This window comes from Telopea speciosissima, unplaced genomic scaffold (assembly GCF_018873765.1).
Source record: "Telopea speciosissima isolate NSW1024214 ecotype Mountain lineage unplaced genomic scaffold, Tspe_v1 Tspe_v1.0106, whole genome shotgun sequence".
NCBI classification, from domain to species: Eukaryota; Viridiplantae; Streptophyta; class Magnoliopsida; order Proteales; family Proteaceae; genus Telopea; species Telopea speciosissima.
The window spans coordinates 54,347-73,689 of record NW_025317442.1 but is presented as its reverse complement, the minus strand read 5'-3'; the positions used below and the strand labels follow the sequence as shown (position 1 = coordinate 73,689).

At 40.2% G+C, this 19,343-nt stretch overlaps 1 protein-coding gene across 2 annotated transcripts in view; it reads right to left on the bottom strand.

Moving 5' to 3' along the window:
- Positions 1 to 2,701: 2,701 nt before the first annotated feature.
- Positions 2,702 to 19,343, bottom strand: part of LOC122647646 — a 44,795-nt gene continuing 28,153 nt past the window's right edge. Inside the window, exons 5-9 of one of the 2 annotated variants that reach the window (XM_043841005.1) lie at positions 15,951 to 16,005; positions 15,787 to 15,874; positions 7,217 to 7,335; positions 3,592 to 3,717; positions 2,702 to 2,949 (exon numbers count right to left, since the gene is read on the bottom strand). In XM_043841005.1, coding sequence (XP_043696940.1) covers positions 2,794 to 2,949; positions 3,592 to 3,717; positions 7,217 to 7,335; positions 15,787 to 15,874; positions 15,951 to 16,005 — 544 coding nt within the window. In that variant the 3' untranslated portion in view covers positions 2,702 to 2,793. The remainder of the gene's footprint in view (positions 2,950 to 3,591; positions 3,718 to 7,216; positions 7,336 to 15,786; positions 15,875 to 15,950; positions 16,006 to 19,343) is intronic. The other variant, XM_043841006.1, reaches the window with a different exon arrangement.

The following is a 19,343-nucleotide window of genomic DNA, read 5'->3' as shown; positions in this document are numbered from 1 at the left end:
ACCTTCTTCTTCTCCTTCCTTCTTCCTCCTTCCTTAGTCTCCCACGTTTTCTCTCCTCTCTCAGGTGTTAAAAATGATAGAAGTGAGGAGAGGAATAGGGTTTTGCTTGGTTTAGCTAAGTGAGTTAGAGTGTGTTTGGTTGGGGGTGTTTTAAGGTCCAAAATGGGTTTCAAACATTTGGGATTCCAAATAGGTCTTAGGGTTTCCATCTTAGGGTTTAGTTAGGTCTATTAGGGCATACATAACCTTAGGTTAGGCTGTGGTTAAACCCTAGGTTCAAGCCCAAGTCAAAAGTGTAAAATCAGGCTGTTTTTAGCCTCTGCGGATGATGCGGCTGCGGTTGATGCACTTCGTCCGCAGGCCACCCAGGCATGATCCGCAAGGGCAAAATACAGCAGACCTCCGCTCATTGTTTTGGTCATAACTCAGTCAATACATAACGAAATGACGCGATTCAAAATGCATTATAAACTAGACTCAAAGGGCTACATTTTTCATGAAGAAATCTGACTAAATCAGAAAGGAAGGCCCTTGAAATTGGGTTCAAAGATGGCTGTAGTGCATTGACAGCAAACCAGAATTGAATTGACTCCGGATGGCACGTGGTTTTCCTCCGGGGTGTTTGTACATGAAAGGAGGGCATGCGAGAATAAAAATAATGTACATAGAAGCTAAGACAATGGTCAAGAACCAATCATGCAAGATGGGCATACAACAAGGTACGAAGTCGAAGTCTAAAGCTTACCTAATCAAAGTCTTCCTCCGGGACTCCGAAGGGCTGTCCAAGCTACGTTATAACATGCACACTAGTACAATAAGTACAGATTGGGGCACGGGTGTAATAATTTGAGCCACATTATGACCAGGGAAGTTCTGGACATAGTAGGAGTCAGATTTTAAGGGTTCCATATAAGCATATTTTCCCTACCCTCTGGACTATAAGAGACTGAATAAAGATTTTGAGTTTGGTTAATTGGTTTCTGCTACTTTAGTTTCAGTCGTGCCCGAAGATCTTCTTGTTCTTTCCTGACCAACTTTTCTTACCTATTTCGGGATTCTCTTCATTGTTTTCTTCTTTTCAATTCCTTTGTCTAATAGTTTTTTATATTTTTTTATTTTTCTTTCCTCTTTATATCTCTTCTTTATGCTTGGTTTCCTCTTTTTACTATTCTTGTTTCACAGAACTGATAATTATTCCCCTTATTTTTTCTTGTTAAAGGTTACAGGATGTGGACAGCCCTCTCATGTAAACACTTCCATTTCTTAAACCCTGTTCAACCCTGATATACCTAAATATGGCCATCTAATGGTGGCACGCCACGTGGCAATTATCATGGACAGTCCGATGGATAAACCTGTCGGGTCAAACTCACATAGTATCCAACCAACCCGGACAAGAGATTCATCTATAAATGGATGCCTTCCCCCACACGGGAGATTATCTATCCAAATCCTAATATATCAGACGGTTAGCACTGCAGTCCTACAAGGAAGCCATATCCCCCCAAAGGGCGGTGATATGGAAACTGACGACTCCTACTAACTAGGGAAAAACTTTCCCACAAGGACTCTGCCATGAAATCTCCTACCACGAATATAAGATTCAGTATATGAGACTCTCCATCACTGCCTCTACCTACAGTTCACATTATATATATATATATATATATAGATCACAATGATCATCTTGAATTCTATTACTTTGTCTGCTGCTAAAGAGACCTGACTTAGGCATCGGAGAGTCCCTCGCCGGAGAAGACTGGCTCTCCCTTGCTTATATGTTCCTCTGCGCAAGCTACATCCTCGGTGGATCCACCAGACAGTTTCTTGATGCAACAAATCCTATCCCATACCCCACCACCTGTTCTTGTAGTTCGACATTTGAAAATCTATGACTCTAGGCTGTGCTGCATCAAACTTGGTCCCACCTAGGCACCATGGCAACTGACCATCGCCTTGGCTCACCTTGTCGTCATTACAATTATGTTTGTAAGAGCATTAGGTGAAAATGGAATTTGACCCCCAATCTGGGGTACAACTTCCATAGGCTTTACCAGTGAAGCACCATGGCATCTTTCTATGCAATGTTGGTGCAACCCTGTCACTGGAAATTCATGTTCTGCCACTTTAATGAGATCTACTGTCTGCTGATTCACATGGAAGACTCTATTGTGCTTTAATTATTTGCACCATTTAGAATCTGCAATCAATCCTTCTTGCCATTTCTCAATTCTACCATAAAGCTTTATCATCTAGCATCTCTGTTGACGCTAACAAGATCTGATTTTCAAGATTTTGGTATCATTTGTTTCAGGATTCTCCTCTCCCCTTTTTTTTTTCTGGTCTCCTGTGTGATTGTGAAGTTTCACAGGATTCGGACTTCATTATCAAGTCAGGTTCCACATGTTTTCATAAAATTGATCGAAAAGACAAGGCAGCCCTTGAAGAAAAGAACTACTTTCCTTTAGGATTTGGATCCGCACCCAGCCGGTCTTGGTGGGTTTGACAAACCTTCCAGCACCAGGAAGTCTAAAGTATGTTTGAATATTGAGTGCTTTTAGCATCCTTCAATCAATCTTATTTTAGAACTACTACTTGTAAAAGTGCTTACCGACTAAGCAATCTGTGCTTATCATCAGTAGTGTAAAGTCTAACTACATATTAGGAATAATAATTTAAATAATGGACCAAAGGGATTTCTATTACAAACACAAGAGAGAGGGAGAGAGACAAGCAAGCATGGCAATATTCATAATCGTCTTGAGAATAACAGCATGCCATAATGCAAATTGACTAGGATAATTGTAGAAAACAATCCTCAGTAACATGGGTGCCATATTTGAATAGATGCTTACCATTTCCATCAAAATTACCCCACCATCCATCACCACTCCTGTTAACATGCTTAGCCAATGCCCTTGCACCCTTGGTTAAGGTACTACCTTTAACCTCAAACCACAGAAGACAAACAGTATCAAGCAATCGAGTAATTTAGGCAACGTTCCTGAACATTGTAAGGAAATAAATATAGATTAAGCAAGAATATGTTTCCTTGATCCACTCTGACAAGCAAAGCAAAGCAATTCAATACTTATAACTATAACACTACATAAAATATTGAGGATAATGAATTCAGGACACCTAGCATACATTCAATGTGCCAACTGCCAAGGAACAGTCATTTAAACTGTTATCACCAAGGTCACCCAAATGATACAATCTGAACCAAAACCTGGACAGTTCACTCGTCATAATCCTTTCCATTAGAATCTTTAAAAAGCTAGAAAGCTAGGTCCTAGAAAATCAAATTGGGTCAATTTTGTCCCAGCCCCGCCCCCCCCCCTCCCCTACTAGGTGGGCTCATTAAATGAGCATGCCTTTACCGCCATTCAAGAAGCCAGCTTCTTCCCTACCCACTGATCGTGATAAGAACAATCATCTAGACCGAGCTTGCAATGTATTCCTCACTGAAACCATATAAAATGGCAATCTTTACTTCTCTATACATAATAAATTAGAATGAATGAATTGATAATAGCTGAGCTTAATCATAGTTTAGGCAACGAAATGATTAGTCAAGAAAGTACTTACATTTAACTTATGAGGCATCACAAAAGATGATAGCAGAGCATATCTTGGTGGAGGAAGTGCATCAGGAGCTGAACCCACAGTATGGGCCAAGCCCAAAAGTCTACGTATGCCGTCGTAACTCAATCCCTGGATAAAAGTTAGAAACAGTTATTACTTGCACACTGTTTACCAATGACATTGCAAACTGCAAGTAACTCAGATAGGTAAATGTATGTGTGCTTGGAATAATACTATAATAGTAGAAAAAATTTCCTCAACAATATCAGGATACTTGTGATACTAAAGATATCTAGGAGGAAGTATGCATGCTAAATAAGATTTTAGAACAACGATGAAATCATACTAGTCATTCAAAGATATAAAATACTGAATTCCATAACTCATAATGGGAACATAAAGCCATCATCATGCTCCACTCAATGCAATAATTCCTACATCATACATCACATGCATACATTCCACCATGCTTCCAAATGAAAATTTCATACATCACGACCTATACATCTAATTAAAAATAATATAACATCATAAAAGAAACTTGAGAAATTCAATGCAACCAATTTGAATTGCCTAAGGGGAGTACATCATTCTCAAAAAGATAGAGGGAGTAATTTTCATTTATCTCATTAAAGAAACATTATTACTTAATTACATCTTATACAATATGAACTCCCATAACCAGTACCAATCATGTAAACTTCATATTACAATCCTCAAAACAATATGAAAACACACAATGTGGCAAACATGCTAACAGAGAGCCCAACTCCGTACCTAGTTGCAAACACTTTGACGTCATACCTCTGGACACACTATCGCCATAAAATGCAAATTAATTAAAACTCAACCATATATTTTGTATCTGATGGACACAATACCCAACCGTTTGAAGTTCTCTATCAGATTTTTCCGGTCATGATAATCTTAATCTAGCCAATGGCCATTAACTTCAGGCAGTATTCTGGTATTCCATTACCCATCTTCTAACCTTCATTTTTATATTGGTTTCAGCCTCATCCCTTGGCTGAATAGAGCTGTGACTGCAAGTTGCTAATATTCTTCACATAGTTTCTAATTCTGTGGAAGAGCCATTATTCCACATCCAGCCATCCATTGAGATTGAACTTTTGAATTGTTAAAGAGTATCCCAGACCCTTCCCTAGTTCCCTCAATAGCAGTTTGGGCTCCATCCATGGCGTCCATCGATGGCTGTTGCTCATTGAAGTTTTGGCCTTTAGTTTCTAATTTTGGAGTGCTGCTGATTTGAAGATTCTGCTGGTTGGAATACCTTGAGTATGATACATGTTATTTCAGCTATTTAGTGGATGACATATTATTTTGATGGTGAGTTACTGTGTTGGTGTGGAGTTAAGGTTACTAATTCTGAAACTTAGTGGTCATTTTGATGAACATACAATATCTCTCTAATGCAGATTCATCACCAAAATAAACTTGTTTTATTAAGAATAAGTCTAGGTTGGGGTTATATACATGTTGGGCCTTTGATCCCATGGGTTTTCTATGTAATAGGCTACTTTATAGGCTTCAAATATGGGTAATTAGGTTGCATACGGGATTAGTTGTTTTAGTTCCGTACTTAATTTTATTTTGGTGTTTTTATTCATAAATTGAACCGGTTCAACCAATGATTCAATTTAAGTGATTTTTTAGTAGTTTTCTTTTAAGTGTTTAGTGGGGCTAGATTAGAACTCTGTTTTGAGTCTATTTCAGTTTCCTAGTCAGTTTAAGTTACATAATAGGTTAAGGATTGGGTTAGGCCTTTTTTTTTTAGTGTAGGAGTTTTAGTCGGGCTGGATTAGGACTCTGTTTTGAGTCTATTTCAGTTTCCTAATCAGTTTAAGTTACCTAATATGTTAAGGATTGGGTTAGGCCTTTCCTTTTTAGTGTAGGAATCTAATTTTGAGTCTTTTATATAAGGTTATAAAGGGGCAAAGTATTGAACACGAATTTTGATATTAATGAAAAGTTTTGCTGCTCGCACAGTATTGAACACGAATTTTGATATTAATGAAAAGTTTTTGCTACTCTTCTTCTCCAATGAAGATTTTTGTCTTGTGTTTGATCAAAGCTGGTGGGATCGGTGTTTGATCCGATTGACACCTTGCAGTGGGAAGCCCGGGTGGTTCATTGGTGGGATTGGTGTTTGATCCAATCGACACCTAGTGGTGTGAAGCCGAGGTGGTTCTTTTGAAGCTCTCCTTCAAGTTACTTGAAGAGTTCTTTGAAGTTCTAGTTAAAGATCCAAATTTTATTCAAGTTTCATCCTCAAACAAGCTGCTGCCAAGAGTAATCTGCTACTACAGTAAATTTGAGACATCCCCATCCCCATCCTTCTTCTTCTAATCCTCTACAACCCTAACCCTAGTTTTCCCCTTTGTTATTTTCAAATTTCCCATATCCTAAATTCCCCACAGACCTAATCAGCCATCAGAACTTCATCAAACTTCAACCACAACCACCCCTGTCCATAAGCAGAACTCGATCTCCCTTGCTGCCCATCCCAACCACTGAAACCCTAATTCCCCCCATCTCAAATCAAAACCCAAAACCCTAATTTCTCCCCAGCCCAAACCAACCATCATAATGATCTACAAATCTGGCCAATTATCCCTCATACCCTACTAAGAAAACCATTCAAGTTTGGTTAACTTCTGTCCAGCCAAACCCTAGAAATCCATCTTTTCCTCTTTTCCAAAACCCTAAACCTAAGTTGCTGCTTATTCAAGTTTACACACTTCCATTCATCAAAACATCTCAGGACCTTCACTGATAGACTCCCCTACCTTCACTTGACATAACCCATACATCAAACCCTAACCCTGATTTGACCAAAACCCTATTACTCTCCATCCCACCGTTGGATTGAGATCACTTTTGGGGATATTGAAGAGCCTAGGGGGATCATTTATTGCTGTTGATTTCGGCTGACAGATTTGTAAATTGGGACTAATCTTGATGTTCAAGCCTCTAGTTTTGTGAGCCATACAATTCTGTTGATAGGATTCTGATCTCTATGGTAATGTTAGACTGAACCCACCAGGTATTTTGCTTTCTACATTGGCCAAAACGATATGGAGGGGTGTTCAATGTTTCAGTTTTTCCACTGAAATGGACCATAGTTCAGTGCCATTTCAACCATGTCAGTGGCATATTTCAGCCATTTTGGTTTCAACCAGGTCGAAACCGATATCTTGAACCTTGCTTTCAATAGAACGAATCTGAGAAAGAACAGAAGATCGCTGATAAACTAAGAAACATAAAGTTTATTTTTCTTGTTTTAAAAAAAAAAAACAGTTTCCTTTTTCTTTATATTTTTAAGAAATATAGTCACATTCTTTTCCTCTTTAAACTCTTCAAGAATCTCTTAGTTAACTCACAGATGTTAAGCTTGCAAAGGACCAAAAAATTAATTTTCCAAAAATATTGCTAGTCAAATGTGAAATACAGCAGGAATTTCAGAAAAGACCATAGCTTTGGGCAAAAACCACTCCTCGTAGATAAAAAGAGAGCTACACTAGCAAAGAGTCATCCACAACTTAGTCTGTAAAAAATTTAATCAATATGGCTTATGAAATCATAAAATTCAAATAAGAAGCATACTCACAGAAATTATGCCAGCAAGGGAAATGTAAGGCTGAGAAGTTGGTTTTGTAATGCAAATTGCAAGGACACCATTAGACTTTTCCTTCTCTTCTGTATAAAACTTACGATAGATTTGCACACCTGAAAATGTCAAATGCTCAGTAACTTTGGAGGCAAAGCATATAACTAAATACCAAGAACCTGATGGATGAAATTATCTTTTATTATTTGTTTAGATACTCAGAGTAATGCATGTGACAGAACAAAAGCAAGGGAATCTGACTTTGGGCATCAACAGGAATCATGGTTCATACATGCATGGCTATGAAGTAATTTATTATCTATTTATGTATTTTATTTTTTTGGATGAATAAATAATTCAATTACCAAAGGGAGAAGAAAGGGTGGAGGGGAGGTTACAAACGAAAGACGACACAAGCCCTACCAAAAGCAGGGACAAGACAAGGGGCAAAGCCCAACCCAAAAAAAAAAAGGCTCAAAAATAACAAGCCAGGCAAACCAAAGAACCAGAGAGCCAAGCCCAGCTCAAAGAAGGCCAACTAACCCGGGTCAATAGGCTCACCGCTTAGAGCATTAATCACCTGAATATAAAATTGACCTTCTTCCCATTAGGGTTGTAGGGAGGAATAGGAGGAACCACCCATCTCCCACTTTGATTCTTCAAAACAGAGGAAGGACCATAAGACGGGCCACTGTCTATTGCTTCCGAAACAGCATCAACAGGATTAACTTCAAGCACTACATGGATCTCACCTCCTCGAGCTACAGAAACTTCATCAAAGTCTTGGGCTTTGTGCTTCTCAGATTGCAAAAGCCTTAAGCTTGATTCGTTGGTAACCTGCGGCTGGCTTCCAACGTGGGTAGGAGTCCTATGTGTTCTTGGTTGACCCTCTCCAATTGGAAGGAACTGACCTCCAGCCTGGCAGTGGGGTTCACTATGACTGTTCACATTTGTAAATTGAAGCACCTTTGAGACTGTGGTGTTCACATTGGAAGGAGTATGCGGATCTGAAAAAGGTTCTTTCCCTCTCTTACACAAACTGCCGGACATGTGGATATCTGATTGGGAAGGCAAATCCACTAGCAAAGGATCTGATCCATGCAACACTTCAGCAGTTTCAACGGCAGGGTGTTGACTGACATCCACCCACTTCTGTAGCATTAATTCTGTATCAGTCACACCCTCTTCACACGCAAGAGCTGTAAACCTATTGTGGCTATATTCGGGCATGACAGCTAGCTCTTGGTTCAAATGAGAAGGTTGTTGATCCAAAAACATGCAAGCTTGGGCCTGCAAAGATCTGTGTTCTTCCCATTGTTGCAGCTCATCCGCCACTCCCACCCTCTCATTCAGTATCAAATCAGACTCAAGAGCCACATCAGCTCTTGAATAATTATTTATTCATTTCTTTGTTTTCTTTTATAGATATGTTTTGGAATTAAGAAGTTCGACTCCAGAGCCCAGCCCTTACCCCTTAAATTTTGTTGCACAAGTAGAAACAATTCTGGTGCAACAATCCAAACAGACCTAGAAAAAAAAATGTCTTCACAAATTGATATGTAATTGCACACAAAAAGCTTAACCATTTGACTGTTCGGTTGGTTCATGACTCCATGTTACTAGAGCTTTTAATTTATGGGTTACTATAAGCCCAAATTTGCAAAGCCTTTCCTCTTTTTTTACTTGCAAAGCCCATTGAGCATATGAATTTTAAGTCTCAAGTTAGAGTCATAGTCGCTTTGGGAATCAGTTTATTTGAATTAAGTCTAGGATTAAGACTTAAGAGTTAGAGATTTGCAAATAGACAAGCTAGTAGGATGTAATTCTCATTTTTTTAGTTTGGGAGTAGAGAACTGAGAGACTGAGTAAATTCAAGTGAGTATTGCTGGAGCTTCTCAGGGTCACATCCTAGCGGATTTCTGCCTTGTGCTGCTGTTTGCTTCTTCTCACAATTCCAATGAATTGTTGCTATTTTCTGCTTATTTCCCAGCACCAATCGTATAATTATTTATTTCAGCCTGAGTCAAACTGAGTTCCTAACGGCATATACTTTTTTTTCCTTATTTTCAGAGACATCAGATTTTTCAGCACCTTCACCAATTCTACTATTTTAGCCTGGATTAGCAACACTTGTGATGCAAATAGATCACCTAAATGGGCTTATTTTATTGGAAATAAGCTTTGGGTTGGGTTATGTATGCGTTGGGCCTTTGATCCCATGGGTTTTCATTGTAATGAGCCACTTTAATGGGCCTATAATGTGAGTCGAGGCTAGGCATACGGGATTACTTAGTTAAGTGTCTGTATTTCTTTATTTTAATTGTTATTAAGTGTTTTAGTTAGACTGGATTGGGACTCTATAAGTCCAGCCCGGTTTTGAGTTAGTTTCCTTTAATATTTCAGTTTCCTAGTCAGTCTATGTTATAGTTTGGAATCAGAAATAGGAGAATGATTTGACTTGTCATTAATGACAGAGGTCCACTTTATTAATAATGATTACAACCCCAAGGGCAAAATAGTAAAGACGAAAAAATAAATAAAACCCTCAACATACAGAGAAATTATTCCAATCCCACGGTTCTCAATGCTCCCCCTCAATTTGGTGCGAAAATATCAAACATGCCCAACTTGGAGACCAGTGGATGGAACATCTTACAATTTAGGCCCTCCGCCCATGGTGAAAACATCAGTTAATTGATTATCTGAACTAACAAAAGGGTTGCAGATCACTCCTCCTTCAAGCTTCTCTTTAATGAAGTGTCTATCGATCCCAAGGTGTTTGGTGCAATCGTGCTGGACGGGATTATGGGCGATACTAATGGCTGCCTTGTTGTCACAGTAAAGGTGCATAGGATCTTCAGTAACAACTCCCAAATCACCTAAAATCCCTTTAAGCCACATCAGTTCATAGATGCCCTGAGCCATGGCACGGAACTTAGCTTCTGGACTGGAGTGAGAGATAACAAACTGTTTCTTACTTCGCCATGTGACAAGATTGCCACCAAGAAAAAAGCAATATCCAAAAGTAGATCGCCTGTCATCAATGGAACCTGCCCAATCAGCATCAGTAAATATTTCAAGCTGTAAGTTCCCATTACTAGAGAAAAGGAGACCCTTCTTAGGGGCAGATTTCAAATATCGCAATATGCGACTGACTGCTTCGAGATGAGATGTCCTGGGGTCATGAAGGAAGCGACTAACAATTCCCACAGCATAAGCAATGTCAGGTCTAGAATAAGACAAATAGATCAACCGACCAACAAGTCCCTGGTATTGTTCTCTATTGACCGGATCACCCATACCACTGCACAACTGATGATTTACCTCAATAGGGGAGTCTGCAGGTTTACACCCTAACATGCCAATGTCTTGGAGAACGTCTAAGACATACTTTCGCTGGGAAATAAAGATTCCCTTAGCAAACCTTGCCACTTCAATCCCAAGAAAATATCGAGGGGACCCAAGTCCTTGGTTTCAAATTCTCTTGCGAGCAAGGACTTCAAATGGAAGATTTCATCATCACTATTCCCAATTATCACTATGTCATCGACATAAACAATAAGGGCGGTAAGTTAGGTCCCATCCTTTTTCACAAATAAAGTGTGGACACCCTGACTTTGACGATATCCGAACTTTTGCATTGCTTTTAGAAATCGACCAAATCAGGCTCTAGGAGATTGCTTGAGTCCATATAAGGATTTCTTCAACTTACAGACTTGACCAGTAGCTGAAGGGAATGAGAACCCAGGAGGTAGATCCATGTAAACCTCTTCTTCAAGATCACCATTCAAGAAGGCATTCTTAACATCCAATTGTTGGAGATTCCAACCCAAGTTGGCACCACAGGACAGTAATGCCCTAACCGTGTTCATCTTCATTACACAGGGGCAAAGGTCTCTTGATAATCAATCCCATAGGTTTGTGTGAAACCCTTTGCAACCAGACGTGCCTTGTACCTCTCAACAGTACCATCAGCTTTCTGCTTCACTGTGAATACACTCTTGCAGCCTACTAATTTCTTCCCTGTTGAGCAAGGAGTGAGTTCCCAGGTACCATTTTTATCCAAGGCTTGCATCTCTTCTACCATGGCAGCCTTTCACTTGGGATCTTTGATGGCTTCCTTCCAATCATGTGGAATTGACACAAAAGACAGAGAAGAAACAAATGCCTGATAGGAGGGAGATAAAGAACTATATGAAACAAAATGATTAATAGGATGTTGGGTACATGAACGAACTCCCTTCCTATGGGCAATGGGACGGTCATCATGAGCAACAATAGGTGCAGAATCAATAACAGGAGTAGCAGGAGAAATGTTACCGAATGGAGAGGGCAGATCTGGTGGAGACACCACAATGGGTAGTGGTTGCGGATCAGCCATGGTATCCCTTAGCTTGGATTTGTTCCAAGTGTAGGTAATCACGTCTGGGATAGGGACAGAAGGTGTCTCCCCCTAAGTAGAAACAGCAGGAACAGGGACAGGAAAACTACCAACAATAATAGTAGTAAGGACACCTCTTCTTCCTCAAGACTCTCCCCCTGAAGAGGTGTCGTGTAATATGGTTCTGATTCATGGAAAGTAACATCAAGGGTAATATAGAGGCGGCGGGAGGGGGGGATGATTATATTTGTTCCCCTTTTGAGATGCCGAGTACCCTAAAAAAATGCACTGTATAGCATGAGGATCCAATTTGGATTTGGAGGGAGACGAGTTATGGGCAAAGCAAACACACCCAAAATTTTTGGGGGGTAGAGAGGAAGCAATGGTCGGATCTGGGTGGAAGGAAATGGGTTAAGGACAGCATCACCCCAATAGGTTTTAGGAACCCCAATAGTAAATATTAAAGCTCGGGTAATATCTAAAAGATGTTGATTTTTCCTCTCAGGGATGCCATTTTGTTCAAGTGTTCTTACACATGAAGTTTGGGAGAGAATCCCATGGGAAAGAAGGTATTGTTGAAAGGCATCCTCAAGATATTCAATGCCATTATCACTTCGAAGAACCTGAATGGTGGCATTAAATCGGGTATGAAGCATGGCATGAAAAGATTGGAAACAAGCAAAAACATTAGATTTATTGTGCAAAAGATATACCCTGGTGAGACAAGTGCAATTATCAATAAATGTAACAAACCAACGAAATCCATTACAATCAACGATCCTAGAGGGACCCTACACATCAGAATGAATAATAGAAAAAGGTTGAACTTTTAACATTACTAATAGGGCAAGAATCTCTAGTGTGCTTTGCAAAGTCACACACGTCAGAATGAAGCTGTTCCAAACCACAAATTTTAACTAAGTCTGGAAATAAAGAATGCAAAATATAAAAACCAGGATGTCCCAAGCAACGATGCAAATTTTGAAGCTTGGTCAAGGCACTATCAGAACGAAGGGTGTGAGCAGAAAAGGGAAGAGATGTTGATGGAGGAGAATCCAAGTAGTAGAGACCATCACAGACCCGACCATACCCAATCTTTGCGCCCGTAACCAGATCCTGAAACACATAGTCAGTAGAAAAGAAGTGAACAAAACAATTCAACTTAGTAGTTAGGCGATAAATAGATAATAAATTCGCACATAACTTGGGAACATGTAAAACAGAAGAAAGCGAAAGATGAGAAGAACATGAAATGGGACCTTTACCAAAAATAGAGGACATAGACCCATCGGCAACGCATACCTTATCCCGCCCAGAGCAAGGGGTGTAGGTATGGAATACCTCAGAGTTACTAGTCATATGGTCAGTAGCACTAGAGTCAATTTACGACAAAGGACTCGAGGAGGAAACAAGAAAGTAATCTGACTGAGCAAGGTTGGACGAAGAGGAAGAGGTAGAAGTAGAAGCTAATTATGTCACCAATTTTTGGATGGCAGCCATCTGATCAGGAGAGAAAGATGCCACAATAGACGTGGGAGATGCAGTGTCAGATGCTTCAGTAAGGTGTGCCTGGGAACGATTGCTGCCTAGTTTAGGATTACGCCCATTTTTAGGGTGCCCATGTAACTTCCAACAGGTTTCCCGTGTGTGACAAGGGCGACCACAATAATCACACATCACGAGTACTTGTGCAGTAGGGGAAGACTTGGAGATATCTGTAAGAGCCGGAGCAGGTGAGGGAGGGGTAGTAAGCAGTGCAGACCGAATAGGAGCAACTGGAGGCATCATAACAGTCCGTCGGTGTTCCTCAGATTGAACCAAATTATGTCTGAAGAAGAGTGGGAAACCTGCCACGTCCCAAAATTTGCACCCTAATCTGGTCATACTCAGAATTGAGACCAGTCAAAAAATCATATACACGCTCCATTTCCCGTTCCTTTTAAAAGGTGCCAACATCATCAGGGCAGACCATAGGAACTGGTTGGTAGAAGTCCAATTGTTGCCAGAGGGTAGTCAGGACAGAGTAGTATGCCGTAAGGGAGAACTCCTTTTGTAAAAAGTATTACGAACCTGACATCGTATTTCATATATCTAGGCAAAATTTCCTGCTTAGGAGTAGGTCTGGCGAACGACATCCCATAGTTCCTTGGCCAAATTAAATAAAACAAAACTGGAACTAATAAAGGGTTCCATCGAATTCAGAAGGAACGACATTACCAGTGCATCATTGGACAGCCAAGTAGCAGCAGCTATAGGATCAACTGGTTTGGGAGTGTCTCCTATGAGAAAGCCAGAATAATTGTGTCCTTAAAGTGTGAGAAGACATGCTCGGGACCAAGTGAGATAGTTCTGACCATTTAATTTAATAGGTCCAAGTTGAAGATTGTGATGCCCAGTGGTGCTAGATCGACCAAGAGTTTGCCCTACAAAAACCCCAGAAGTGACGGTACTGGTATTCTCATCACCCATGGGAACCACGAAGAAGAGAACTCAGAAGCAGCATGGTTGTCAAGGCATCGCCTAGGCGCCGCTGCGTCCAGGCGCTTTGGTCGACTTGGGCACCTTGGTCGCCTACTTGGTGTCAGCTTTAATTTTTACCCTCTCCAACGCCTTGGGTCGCCTAACCGCCATGAAAACTATGAGAAGCAGTGTAAGGAGAAGTCAGCAACACCGACCGTGGAGAGTCACGGTGACCTACGGGTCACGACGATGGCAACGCCGGCTAGAAGAGGGTCGACGGATATGGTGCGGCGACTGGATGTCCCGACGAGTGGCAACACCGGCCAGAGAAGGGGCCGGCGGATGTGGTGAAGCGATGGAGGTCGAGGCAAGAGGCAGCGTCGGCAAGAGGAGGGCCAAGTGGGATGGCACAGCGACTACTAGTCGCGACGAGACGGCGCCGGCAAGAGGAAGGCCAGGCAGTGTAGGCACGGCGACGATGGGTCGCGGCAAGGCAGCATCGACAATAGAAGGGCCGGCGGATTTGGTGTGGCGACCGAGAAGTCGCAGTGGGCAAAGGAGGTGGCTGCAGAGAGGATGCCGATAGGGAGAGAGTCGGCGGTCAACAAGCAACGTCAGCAGCAATGGAATCGAGAGCGCAGGGAGCAGGCACGGTGGAAGGAGAAATCAAGTGTGCATGGTACAAATATTGTCTACCATGCTAGACGAGGAGGCAAAGCCTCCAAGGCAAGCGGCGGTGGTAGTAGAGAGGACTATGCAAAAACCAAGAAAGATTTTCCTAGGATTTTGCACTCTAATACCAAATTCGGAATCAGAATCAGGAGATTGATTTGACTTGTCATTAATGATAGAGGTCCACTTTATTTATAATGATTACAACCCCAAGGGAAAAATAGTAAAGAATGGAAAATAAATAAAACCATAAACATAAAGAAAGAATATTCCAATCCCATGGTTCTTAACAGTTATCTTATTAGTTAAAGAATGGGTTAGGCCTTACCTTTTTAGTGTAGGAGTCAATTTTTGAGTCTTCTATATAAGTTTGTAAGGGAGGCCAGCATTGTACACGAAAATTGGTTAATGAAAAGGCTATTGCTGCTCTTCTTCTCCATTGAAGAATTCTGGTGTTTGATCAAGGAACCCCTTGTGTGTGATCAAGGCTTAGATTGGTGTTTGATCCAGTCGAACAACCTTGCAGTGTGAAGCCCGGGTGTTTAATTTCTGTTTGTTCTTATTCTTCCATCTTTTTCCTGCCATTAACAAGTTCAGACCTTTCATTCTTCCATAATTCTGTCATATATCAGATTCGATTGGTGATCAATATTCTGTTTTCGATTTGATAAACTGATTTGAGATCTGACTGAAATACCCCTTTCCTAGTGCAACAAGGATTGGGTCTTAAACTCAGATTTGTCCATCGGATTGATCTAAGGTTCACCCCCATAGAACAGAATTCAACCTGAGTTCTATTCTGATCTGACCATCTGATTTGCAGCTATCTGTGATTTCTCTTAAATCTAGGAACTATTCTTTGTGAAAAAGGTCCTGTTTTGTTCTTTCAATTTCAGTACTATATTAAATTGACTACTACTTACGGCCATTTACCTTTTTCTTATCAATAGTTTACTATGTAACCTTCATTGTCTATGTAAACCAATGATTGATCATAAAGAAAACAAAAAAACAAAAAAAGATAGGGAGTACAAAGGATGAGCCTCTTGGCCCTTGCCTTCTTCGATTGAATTTACACCAGGCAGAACCTTTGGAAGGGACTCTAACTCCAACATCGCAGAAAATGAATCATACCGTCTAACATCCTGCAAATAGTCAGAATCTCTTATGGATTAAGGAATTTAAAATTAAGCAAGATCAATCACATGAAAAATTTATCACCTCAACTTCAAGCAACAGACATTTGTTGAAGAGAAGCAAAGCCCCTGATCCAATTCTGTGATGGAGAAAGGGGGGAGAGGGAAGAAAGGGGCTACATATGAGAATACACACAACTACCAACCAAAAAAACTTATGGAGCTGTGACTAGAAGAGTCTTCTGCATTTTGTAAGAACAGACAATAACTGCAAATGCTTAATCACTTTCACGTTAAAATACATAAATGGAAGTGTCAGAATCTCTGGCAAACAGATCAACATGACAATGAAGCAATATAGTATGTTAAAATTTGAAAGAAGAAAATATCTACCCCAAGATCTAAACTATGCAATAACATGTTAACTAGTAGAAATATCATTTGCTTGTAAGCTTATACATTGATGCTTCATCCAGGTGGTCATGCTATTACAATTGGCAGCTAACAAATGCAAAACAATGCTATGTTGAGCCTAAGATACAAAGCTAAATCAATAGGGGGTGTTGGATGTGATACACCCAAAAATATCCGACCAACAAGTGGTCGACATGTGGCAGAATCCCAGCAGGCAGCCAGCAAGACAGATCACGCGACACGTGTCACAGAGCTTGACTTGGAGGGCAAGCAAACACTCAGAACACGATCCAAAAAGTCGTTAGAGGAAACGGCGCATAGGAGGGAATCTCGTTTCCCACTAGGGGACGTCCCCCCTCATTGAGGCAAAAAACCGACCCCACTACCACTACGTGTCAGAAGGTGGGAGACTGGGAAAGCTATCAACTGCCTCGATAACCGTGCCAGGTAAAAAAAGGGAAGAGGGTGACCCAGGTACAACATTCTGAATTTTACTTACTGTTCTCTCCGTACCCCTTCTCTGACTATTCATCTGTGCGCCGGACTAACTTTGGCATCGGAGAGTCCCCCCTCGGAGTCCGCTCCGGGTCTCTTCTTTGTCTTTTCCCACCTTGCAGGTTGCACACATCATCAAGAGACTTTCCGGCGGCAACAGAATGTGACAGGGTTGATGATCATCTTCACCAACTTGCCAAGTGGTAAAGAGGGTGGGTCCATGTAAAAGCTCGATAGAAGTAGTGGAAATTCCTTAAAAGGGGGTTTAAATTGAACAGAAAATTACAAATGATGCCATTATGTTCCATTAAAGTGAAATGAATTCTTGTAATTTTATGGCACTTTAAACCCAATTTTAGGGCACTTCTTATGCCCTGTTTCAGGCTGAAATTTGACTTTTCAGATAGAGTAGAGTCACTATCACATGTTGCCCAAGTGGGTCCATGTTTGTCATGTAGCAAGGGAGTGGAGTTGGGACCAACCATTGATACGTTTAAATTTCCAAATTCAAAAAATAAATAAACAGAGAGTACATAGAAAAACAGCTTATTTTGGTCTCTTGCGCATTATAATCGATAGCTATTTTAAACTAAAGAAAACGCTTTACATATTTATGAATGATAATAGAAACTAACCCAACAACAAACTCAGCCTTATCCCAACTTAATGGGGTCGGCTACACGGATCCAAACAAAATAAAGTAGGGAAAACTGAGGTCTAAACAAAAAAGGGAATGAAGAGATGAGCATTGAAAACTGGAAACTGACAATAAAAGAAAATAAAAGAAACCCTCCAAAATATAAGCAAAGAAGCCCACTTAGAATTGACTTTTTTAACACCATAAACAAAAACAAAACCATCTTAAAGAAACCCTCAGGCACTACAAAAAAGAATTATCTATGAACCATCCCACCACCATACATGTAAGCTTTTAAAAATGTAAAGAACAAACTTGATGGTTTATAAGTTTCATAGAAGGTTTTGGTTTGTAGTGCTAGTATTCCCAGTTAAAAAACAAAAAGAACTGCAACCACCACTAACCCCCCTCCTGGGTTTATCTGAAGCATATCTCAGAAGGTACGAGGAAAGAGAAGCTTCACTGCTAAATAGAAGTTCCAAACAAAAAGCATTCAAGCAGAGACAGGATGATAAGTTGTAACTGGCTTTTACAGAGAAGTCACTTTCTTTTCCCTCTTCCCCTCCCCTCGGTTGCAATTGGTAATGACAAAAAAAAATAATGTATGATGCACATTGCTTTGCTGTGAGTATAGTAAAGAAGAAACAAGAAAGAAAGAAATATCAAGTAGCTTTATCCTAAGCACTCATCTAGTTTCTTCACTCACACTTGCTCAGGGCTATCAAAAGCACCGTATTTCAAGAAATATTTTGGTTTCAACAGATGTTGAAACGAAATCACAAATGAAATGGAAGGGTCGCAGTTTTTTGGTCGAAATTTCAGTCTCAAGTATAAAATGAAAAGTTTCAAACGAAATAAGTTGAAATTTTGACCCATTTCATTCACTTTGCTGGTTTCGACAGAAAGGATTGGGAATACTTGGGTTTTTTGTGATTTTTGCCCTAACCAGTCCCGTTCAAGCGTGGAATAAGTTGTCGGGAAGCAGTGGAACACATTGAAAGCAACGATTTTCTGCATTGTTGGAAGAAGTGTGCAAGATTCAAAGTTGAAGGTATATCACCTTTCTTAAAAATCAATTTTTGCAAAAAATATGGTAAATACTTGGTGACTGGCCTTCAACGTCTTTGGCCAATCTACGGCCTCAAGGAGTAGTTTTTTTTCTTATTCAAAAATAAATTATTTTATTTTTTGAATTTAAAACTATTTTGAAAAATAGCAGAAAATTCAGGAAAATAAGGAAAATTTTCAGTTTTGGACCTTTGATATGAAAATTCTTTAAAATTTATATAAGAATTGTTACCGTATTTACAATACAATTGAAAAGATGGCTCACATTCCATAATTATTTTTTATAAATAAGTGTATTATAATTTTTTATTAGGAAAAAACTATAAGAGTTAGGGAAAAGTAGGAAATAGCTATATTATTGTTTTAGGAATCTCAAATAATGTAGAATAGTTAATAATGTATGTGTTTTTTGTATGGAACAGCGAAAGAAGATTGCACAATGGTAGATGGTAGTAGTGGAGACAACATGGAAGCATGGTGTACCAATAGGGCAATAGGGAATGACAAGAAAAAGTCATAATGTAATTATTGTGGCAAGATGATAAATTCAGGGAGGGGGTATTAGACTAAAGTGGTATCTAGCTGGTCGCTGCAAGGATGTGGCACAATGCCCTAAGGTTCCTAGTGAGGTATAAAATGCCATGGCTGCCCTCATGAAGAGAGGAAGATAGAGGAAGTTGGAAAAGCAAAGGGGAAGGGAGGAATTAGATGACGCACTGCTATAAAGACACCCACCACCAGCAGGGGCAGACTCTAATAGTGATTATATGTCTGTTGATGTGGAAACAGAGGCAGAGAGGAGACAGATATGACAGTTCAAACAACGAGCCGAGTCACACATCAAATGGAGCGGCCTAGGGCTAC